The sequence below is a fragment of the Apis dorsata genome, unplaced genomic scaffold, assembly GCF_000469605.1.
Source record: "Apis dorsata unplaced genomic scaffold, Apis dorsata 1.3 scaffold_98, whole genome shotgun sequence".
Lineage (NCBI taxonomy): Eukaryota > Metazoa > Arthropoda > Insecta > Hymenoptera > Apidae > Apis > Apis dorsata.
In genome coordinates, this window is record NW_006263396.1 from 830,722 (window position 1) to 841,524 (window position 10,803).

The 10,803-nt window shown below is 21.7% G+C and overlaps 1 protein-coding gene across 2 annotated transcripts in view; it reads right to left on the minus strand.

Annotated features, from left to right (window-relative positions):
* Positions 1 to 1,860: 1,860 nt before the first annotated feature.
* The window catches only part of LOC102681849 (trichohyalin-like), a gene marked incomplete in the record, with an annotated part of 9,898 nt that continues 955 nt past the window's right edge, over positions 1,861 to 10,803 (minus strand). Inside the window, 9 exon segments of one of the 2 annotated variants that reach the window (NM_001289194.1) lie at positions 1,881 to 1,900; positions 1,970 to 2,117; positions 2,194 to 2,338; positions 5,434 to 5,577; positions 5,674 to 5,721; positions 6,925 to 7,021; positions 7,092 to 7,202; positions 10,775 to 10,800; positions 10,802 to 10,803. In NM_001289194.1, the coding sequence (NP_001276123.1) occupies positions 1,881 to 1,900; positions 1,970 to 2,117; positions 2,194 to 2,338; positions 5,434 to 5,577; positions 5,674 to 5,721; positions 6,925 to 7,021; positions 7,092 to 7,202; positions 10,775 to 10,800; positions 10,802 to 10,803 (741 nt within the window). 2 annotated transcript variants of the gene reach the window in all.

A 10,803-nucleotide genomic window follows, 5' to 3' on the forward strand; every position in this document is an offset into this window, starting at 1 on the left:
GTCTATTATTGTTTCGTGTAATATTTTATGAAGCAATTATCAAAATGCATCGTTTATCAGAGCAAGTAGAGCAATAATATTTTTCCTTCTAACTTTTTTATCGTATAATTATTTGTTTCGCGCATTATTTCATTAATAAGTTCATCAGTAAAAAATAGTTTAAAAAATCTAATTATTCATTTATATTCGAAGATAATTGCAAATTTTTCACCGGGTACAAATTATATTCTTCGCTATATTTTCTGATTCTATGCATTTTATCCATTTGGAATTTTCTGTCTTCTGCGATATCTTCACTTGAACTATTATTTTCACACATTATTCACTATCTATTATTTTTATTTTTCGCCTTCTTATATCTCTTATTTCATCTCTATGTTCATCATTGCTTTCTTTATCGTTAATTTCTTTATGAATAGAAGTAATTTTGTCATTCAATAACGAAAAATCAAATTCATCTTCACTTAAACTAATTTCATTACTATGCTTACAAATCTCAAAAAATTTGAAAATAATATTTCTATTGCCACGATTATCAAACTCAGACTAACATCGAAAATGTCGTTCGACTTACGATCACGATTTAATTTGAGATAAAAAAATCTAGTCATTTAATATATTATTCTACACCTCGTAAGATTATAAAGAGTTTAGAAATCTATTTATGAAGCGATATTCTAAAAAAATCAAACATAAATAAATATTGTTGCCGTTCAAATTGCCGCATCAATTCAAATGGTGCCGGAGAGTCACCGCTGGAGTTACGGCATTAACTTAAGTAGTGACCGAGAGTCACCATTGGAGCACAAAGAGTTAAACATAAGTATATTAATTATCACACGATTAATCATTTAATGATCAAATCATTAAATGATAAATTGATGATTTTGGAAATATAATATAATTATATATTAAAATAGCAAGATTATAAATTAAAATAGATATATATTATAGGTAATAATCAAGATTTAAAAAAAAAAGTAAAATAATATTTACTCTAAATTTTTTACTTAAAAGTATATTCTATAATATAGCAAAATCGTAAAATAATTCAACCATTAAAATTTATAAGGATATATAGATATATAAGATATATAAATGAGAAAAAAGAATGAAATATTAGCAAAAAAAAAAAAGAATATAAAATCTTGATCAATGTATTTTAACTATATCATATTTAAAAAATTAAAAATTACAATAATTTGAAATTTAATAATTTATGATCTTGCTATATCAATGAATAATATATATTATATATTAATATATATATATTACTCATAAGAATTTTCAAAATTAAAATTCTTATAATATAACAATTAAAAAAATTACAATGTTTCTATATCTTATACATTGACTATCTTAAATTATCAATGTATACAGCTAATATATATTCCACTAACTTTTTCCTTTCTGTGAGCTCTCTGATTCTCAATTAAACAGTTCTCCTTGTTTTCTTCGAGGAACTGTATGACTTTTAATTAATTGATTCTTTTAGCATAAATATACTAACCATTATTATATATATAGTTACGTAAAACAAAATATATAAAATATGATTGTGAATAGCGAAACAATTAAAAAAGTATTATGTACTTCATATATTATGTACTTCATTAATGGAGGAAAGATTCTTGAATCATCTAAAAACAAAATTCTTTAAAAGTATAAAAGAAGACATTTTTTTACAATTTTTTGTACAAACGAAATAATCTATAGTTGACTTGTGAGCCATCAGTTGTCCAATTTCGACCATGACTATGAGATTTTAGAATTCTTATTTTTTCAAATGTCATCTCATATTTTATTATTCAATATTATTCAATTCATTATTCATTATTCATATATTATAACTTTCTATTATAAGATTTTCACATTTTTCATTAATACATAGGTCCAAATCCTAAATAAAACATGAAAAATTAATACAACACTTTATATACATATATATTATTTAAATTTATAAACATACTAGGATTTGGAGGTGGACGAAGTCTATACATATCTGGAGGAATAAATCGTGGTGGAAATGGTGTTAATGGACCAATATGCCTAGATCCTGGTACTTGACCACGCATTGGAACCCAAGGTCTAACCATTATTGGCCTTGGTGGAAAATTCTAATAAAATTTAATATTTTTAAGAAATTTTTTTTCATAATTAAAGATAAGTAAAATAAATAAAAAATAAACTCACTCCATAATAAACAGGAACAGGAATTTGTTCAATATAAGATGGAATTATTCTATGTTCTCTAGACCTTTCTCGTTCTCTTCTATCTCGAGATCGTTCTCTCGATGTTTCTCGATATTCTCGATATTCTCTTTCATTTTTATATGATCTGTAATAAAATATTTAATTAAAATTCAATTTTAATTTGTTTTATGATTTCCAATAGCATATACCATAATAACAAAAATATCGGTCTCACGTCGTACCATTTCACACTTTGACTGAGCTTTCGAAATTATTCAAATCACATCATATCTTTTGATATGTAAATCCACATATAAAGTACAACTAATTTTATTTTCCAAGATATTTAATAAATAATTATTATCAAATGATCATTGAACAAAAAAAATTTATTATTTTGAAGTGAATAATAAATCATAAAATAATATTTTTATTAGAATTTCTAAATAAATACATATTTTAAATTGTTATTAATGTCTGATAAAATTTACAAAAATTTAATAATCTTCGATTATATGATATTTTTCAAAATATATTGATACATGTTAATCTAACTTTATATATTTTGCACTTGTATGTTATTTCGCTACTTTTTATGTTTTGTACAAAATTTATAGCTTCTTGTTGGTTTTGATTTCGATAGTATTACGTTTATATGTTGGGAAAATAACCCCAATATTTCGTGTACAGTCTTTCTGATAAATTTTTGTTCGACAATCGTCCTTTTCGTTTATACTCTGGTAACGGTATATTTTTTATTAATGATTCCGCTATTTCAATTCTATATTCAGCATAAGTTTGTTTTTTGTTAGTATTTGTTTTGTTGAATAAAATGTAGAAATTAAACAAAGCAACATCAAACAGGTAAAAAAGAAATTTTTTCGGTATTCTTTCATATATTTCCTTATCATAGGGAAACATTTGATCTTGTCGATCAATTTCAATTATTGTCTTATTGTACTTAATGATACATTTTGATTTTAAAGTACAATTGAATTGATTTTTATCTGATTCATTGATAGCAATGTTCTCTTGCATTGTATATACTTCTTTAAATTTTTGATTCAAAAAATTTATCTGAGGTTTTATTTTACATAATTTATCTATATTGTTATCTGCAAAATGTATATATCTATTTATTCGCAGAAATCTCTTGAACGATATCGTTTTTCTGAAAATTAGAGTTTCTATAATTTTCTTCTATAACTTCTATAACTTTCTTTTAGACCAATTCATTTAAATTGTTGTTTTCTTAACTTCACCCATTATTATACATAGTGCAAAATATATTTTGATTTCATTACAATCTATAGAAAACCAAATTTTTAATCTTTTATTTATATTGTTCATTATTTAGTTTACGGATTCGTCTCTGTGATAATATTTTCCCAAAATATATTATCAAATATTATATTTAAAAAGTCTAATTCTTTTTTGTTTTCACCTATTAAGGTCCCATAAGCTTCTTTCATATCATGTTAAGAATGACTTTAATTGCTATTTATATGATAATTGTTTTTTATATGAATATATAAGCTTATCTATTAGCCATTTATGGTATCAGTTTCAGTTATCCTAGAGCTCTTTTAAAGTATGTTTCGTTAATGACACAATCTCTTTTAAAATTTTTTTTTACACCGTTCAATATGGATAGCTAAAGAAAGCATTTGTAGCATATTATGCTTCATTGCTTAAAAAAAGTGATAATGCAAATGATATTGCAGATGAGTACTGTTTAGTGGTACATGGAGTGGTAGGGGAGACTATGATTATTACGATCATCTGCAATTGTTTTAAGAAATTTAGAGCTGGCAATTTTGATTCGAAAGATGAAGGCCGCAGCAACTGCCTAGCATGAATCCGGACCTTATCAAGACTATGCTGGCTGAAAATCCGCGATATAGTGTATGTAAGTGTATAGTGTGCGTAAGATAATGGATGCCACTAATATTCCTAAGACAACGATACATAATCAGCTTGAAATGTTATCTATGTTAATCGATGTAAAATTTGAGTTCCACAATTATTGACGGAGACCGGTCTTATGAATCGCATCTCTACGATTTACTTCTCCAGCGACATGAAAGATTCTTTTTTAAAGAGGCTTATCACTGGAAATGAGACTTGGATTTTCAAGTATCGAAATATGCATCGAAAATGCACTTGATTTAAGGATAATAGACTTCCAATTGTCGCGAAGCCTGGATTTCACCCGAAACTTTTTTTGTCCATTTGGTGGAACTGGAAAAGTATACTACGAATTCTTTTCTCAAAGTGAAACCACCATTCTGTAAAATATTGCAAATCAGCTTGATAAATTGAAAAAATGCCAGAAAAATGGTCAGAATTGGTGAACCGACGAGGCATCGTTTTTCATCACAATTCAAAACCGTATGTTGTATTGGCTATAAGAGAAAAGCTTACAGCCTAAAAAGTTTGATTAGGATGTACACATGTTCTGTATTCCTCAGATTTTATTCTATCCGATTATTACTTCTTGTCATTAAAAAATTCTCTCTATGATAAACGGTTCCAATCTGTAAAAACGCACCTAGAGGAATATTTTGCAAATAAGCTCCCAACAATTTTGGAAAAAGGGAATAATGAGATTTCCTGAGAGATGGAAAAAGATAGATAGAATACAACATATAGTACATATATAACGCAATAAATCAACAACAAATATCATATATTCATTTTATATCAAAAAAAAGAAAGAAACTTATGGAATACTTTAATAGTTGACTTAAAATTGCCACTTTTATGCCAGGAATCTCTGTATAGTTCCAGACTTCACTAGCTTTTTCTTTTCAAATCCATAGCTCTGTTGATGATTATTGTGATCTTCATTGTCGGTATTATCTTCTATAACCAGTCGCTTACAACATTTTCGTAGAAGAAATAAAATATCACTACTATCATTATCATTATTTATAAAATCACTTTTTGTAATGTTAGCAAAACTTTCACTATCACCAATAATGTTTAATATTCTTTTTGACAACATTTTTAAAAGTATTTTTTTAATATTTTTCAAAAAAATATATCTGAACATCCAAATGCCAAAAAAAATTAGTAAGTGTTCATCGCATATAATTATCGTATCACGTCTCTCACATTATTATTTGGGTTTGATCTAATCGACGTACTATGTTTCTTACACGATATTATAAGTTAAGGGCTTAAATATGATATTTTTAAATATGAAATATTATATATTTCATGTATTTCGTTACGTACTTTTGCTCTCGTTCTCTTGAACGGGAATAACGTCTACGATTTGTTCTTTCTCGTAAATGCTTTTCTTCTACATTATGCAATTGATCATATCGTCTGTCCTTTTTTTTGTATTCTCTACTTCTATCTCTACTGCAACTTCTTTCCCTGAACAATAAAATCATTTAATAATTTAATAAAATAAGAAAATAAAAATATTATTAATAATATTAGATAAATATATAAATTTTATAATTATATTACCTATCATTTCTATAACTATTTCTGTTTTCATGTCTTGAATCTTCATATCTAAAAAAAAATAAGAATTAATGAAAAATCTAATTTCTAGATTTATTTATATTATTAAATTTAACAATTATTAATAATAATAATACATAATGCTTAATTCTTATTATTTATTATAGTAAATAATACTTTATATTTTATTATACATATATTAATATTATATTGCATAAATTTTTTCTCTATTTATTAAATATAAATATCTATATAAAAGTAAATTAGAATTAAATCTCTCATTTATTAATTCTTACTGAAAAATTAAATATTTTAATTTTTTTTAAAACATTCATTTTACATTTTTATTTTAATTTTGAATATGTTAAATATATTTCAGAAATGTATAAGAAAATGAGAAAAGAATGATTGTAAAGCATACATTATAAGTACAATATATAATTAAACTTATAAAGTTATTTTTAAATAAAAAGAATTAGATAATTTAATAAAATTGGCATTAAGAATTTTTATTTTTATTATACAAAATATTCAATAAAACAATAAATATAATATAAAAATAATAATATCAAAAATATAATAAATAAAAAAATATAGTCTATGTATAATTTATTCATGATAATGATAATAATGATAATAATGAATAAAATAATTTATTCATGATAAATGAAATGATAGAAAGAAAACATATTTCCATTTGATTTGCCTGTATATATATTTTATTAATAATTAATATTCTGCTTATGGGATGAGTTTATATCAATGTTTCGAAATCATCATTCTAATCATATTCGATATGTTTATTTTTTTCGGCGATTCAATTCTAAATGTGATTGTTTCGATCAATTAAAAAAATATGACGAAAAATAGGAATCAATAGTAAAACAATAACTCACTTTTTTGCTTAATCTGCTAGTTTCACAAATAAACAGAACTTATATAAACATAAACATTAATTATATAAACATTAATTTAAAAAATTTTTAATAATTTAAAAATTTAAAAATTTCTTAATAAAATTTTTTTAATAATTAATTAATATATTTTTTAGTTATAAAAAACATATTGTATTATATTTATTTAGGAATTACATAAAGATCAATTTCGACTAAATTCAATGTATAAAAACTCCTAAATAAATATAATAATCTTTTATAATAATAACTTATTGTGTATAATAAAAATTATTATGCCAATTTTGATATTTTATAAGATATAATTATCATCGATATTATTATCGCTACATAAACAAACCTGGAATGACAGGATGTCGTACGTTGAAAACTACGACTTCGACTTCTTAAAGAATTTGACGAAATAGCATATTTTTTACATGTTTTAGTTTCGTTTTCTAAAAATAAAATTATATGTAATTTTAAGTTATAATAATAAAAAGTTTATATTTTTAATAAAGAACATACCTGGTTTTTCAATATTTACAGCTAAAACTGTACGATGTTCTGTAATTTCATTTGTTTTTGATAATACATTTTTTATTTCTTCTCTTTCAAATATAGGTTTGGATCCTTCTCCTATAATTAAATTTTTAGATAAAATTTTTTAGAAATAAAAACCATAAAATTATAAATTAGAGCTACATAATGGATGATGATAACAGATTTTAAAATATTTAGACTGATACATAAATAAATTGACTATTTCTTAACAATTGTAAGTTAGATGTTTTTAATAATAAAATATACAAATAATATATGAAATTATATAAATAAATTAGCTACAAAACATGAAAAAGATAACAATAATTATTTTTCATATCATTTATATTATTATTTTTATATAATATAATAATGTAAAAATACACATGTCTACATATAAATGTATGAATATAAATGAATATAAATCATAACTAATCAAACTTTTATTAGTTTATACCATATTTTGAAAAAAATATATAAATTCATAATTTATTTAATCTTTATTAATAAAAATCTCTTTTCAGAATTTGTAGCAGACTATGTGTAACTTACAATTTTCTTGAGTTTTAAATGTTAGAAAATAATATCTATAAATCCATAATTATAAATTTATGGAAGTATATATCTTTCACTTTATATTATATATTTTTTCATTTTTTTGAGTTACAAAATCAATTCATTTTTCATTAAACATTTAATTAAAAAAATAATCAATTTTTATATAAAAAAATTATGTGAAAAAAGTCCATATGTAATAAAACTATTTTAAAATCATAAAATCATCTTCTAATCATCTCTGATTAAAATCTTCCTCTCTTGATGAATTATATCATATTTATTATTATATCTTAAATATATTTGATTAATAACATAAATATGATACTGAATAAATGAACTAAAATATCTTGCACAAATTTTATTTTTTGAATTTTAAAAATTTTTCTTAATTCAGAATTGTTTAAATATAATTGACAAATTTCTGAAATTGAAAAAAATGAAAAAAACTATTTTTTAAAAATTTAAATATAAATATCTATTAAATATTTTCTTTTAAATATTTTTAAGTTTCTATTAAATATTAAATAATTTCATTAATTATTCATTTCAATATCATATTTTGATGATTATCATAATATCATAATATAATAATTCTGATATCGTATCAATCTTCAATGTTGAATTCTACTGAAAAAGTTTCATCTTCCTCTGGTGGAATAATTAATCTTTTGCACTGAATTGATACATACCTTTATTATTCCTTTATCAATGATGATAAATTTTTAAGTTGTTAATAATCGAAACAAAAAATAACATTTTACCCGTTCTTCTTTTGAGCATCACATCTTCAGGATTGATAATATCTTGTTTAAGTTAATCAGTTGTTGTTGTTGGTTTTCCTGGCAAAACTCTATGAATATCTACCTTAATTTTTCATAGTTCTGTTGCACTAACTTGAGTATCTTCTGATCCTCTAAATAAAGATATATCATTCGAAGATTCTAATTTGTAATACAAAATAATTTTTTATTTAAAAAAAGGAAATATGACTCTAATAAACTTCATGTCAAAATTATAAATTAAATTTTCTCGAATATTATATATAAAAATAATATATCTTATACTGAAAATTTTACATTATATTATTTTATGTATTTATTTATAATTTTTCAAATTATATTGCATATCTAATATAATTTCTATAATATTTAAATATTTTTTTTAAACTTTATTTTTATTTATATTTAAAACAATTTTATAAATAACTAAACTAAAAATTATTTAATTTATTCATACATACTTTTCGGATAATATAAATATTTTAGATGTGTTTGATGCATTACTTTTATTTTGATTTTCTGGGGATCTACTTTTAGTTTTCTTCTTTTAGATAATGCTAGTTTTTCCTCACTAGCACATAATTCATATCTTAAAATCATCTTTTTTTTTATTTTTTCGTATTCTCGTTCCCATTCTTGTTGCATCCTCCATTCGCATCTACGTCGTAATCGTTCTTCTTCTGATCTTGAACGCAGATTAGTTTCGCTATTTTTACTGCATGATTATCTCTCATTGTCATCAGAGAAATTTATCTAAAAAATTTTTTTTATATTTATAATAATATAATAAATATAATTATAATATATAATATAATTATAATAAATATATAATATAATATAATTATAATAAAATATAATAAAATCTAAATACATTACATTAAAATAATACGTAAAAAATACATACCAATATATAAAACAATACACAAAAATTATTATGAATAAAAAAAAATAAATTATAAAATATAATTATAAATACTTTTTACACTTTTTACAATATATACATATTTATACATATACATGTTAATTATTTCTAATTGAAGAATTAATAAACATAGAATATTTTAATATATAATAGTATATAATAATTGATAACTTCATAATTAATTAAAAAAAAAAGATAAAAAACTATAATATAATCAATCAGGAATAAAATTATTGATAAAATACAATGTAAACTTAATACAAAGCTTCTAAATGATCTGTTGCTGCAAGTTGAGTTCTAGAAAAGAAAACTCAATAAATAATATTATAATAAATTTTTGTATATTTTTAAGTATGCAAGCATTTCAAAAACATAAAAAAAAATACATAAAAGAAAATAAGAATTTAAAGCATATTTTTATAAAAATTGTTTTTTAATAGTGATAGAATAGTAATAACAGTATATTTATTTTTATGTTATTAATATTCTAAAAGCATAATATTTTGTGCAAACTCAAATGCAATTGTTGCAAAAAAGTTAGAATACTTAAAAATGATAAATGATAAAAAAATTATAAATGATACTGTGCTTACATATTGCACATTACATTTTCAATACTTTGATCCAGCGTTGTCTAAATTTTCTTCTTTGATGAATTCTTCTTTGATGAATTCTTTTTTGAAGAATTCTTCTTTGATGAATTCTTCTTTGATGAATTCTTCTTTGAAGAATTCTTCTTTGATGAATTCTTCTTTGAAGAATATGTTATTAATTTCATAAAATATCATTATACTTATAAATGATATATGATAATAAATTTAATTCTTCTTAAATTTCTTCTTTGTAGAAATTTATATTCATATATTATAATTCTTCAAATATTGCAATTATTACTTATTAAAGTAAAATTTTTATTATTCAATAATATTTGATTATATAAATAAATAAATAAATAAATAAATAAATTTAAAAAATAAAAAATAAAAAACAATAAATAAATTAATAAATTATATACATAAAAAAAGATAATTAATAAAAAAAATAAAATAAAAATCTTGATTTTATATTACAAAGCTTAAAATTTCTTGGTTTATAATTTATAAAAAGTTTATAAATTCAGTAATTACATTTTTAGAAAAATTATTAAAGTAAAATCTTTGATATTGAGTTCACATATATTTTTGATGAATTCTGCTGAAAAAGTTTCATCTATTTCTGATGGAATAATTAATCTTTTACACTACATGTGAATTCACACATATTTTTGATGAATTTTGCTGAAAAAGTTTCATCTTCTTCTGATGGAATAATTAATCTTTTACACTAAATTGATACATACCTTTGCTATTTCTTTATCAATGATGAAATTTTTAAATTGTTAATAATCGAAACAAAAAATAACATTTTACCCGTTCTTCTTTTGAGCATCACATCTTCA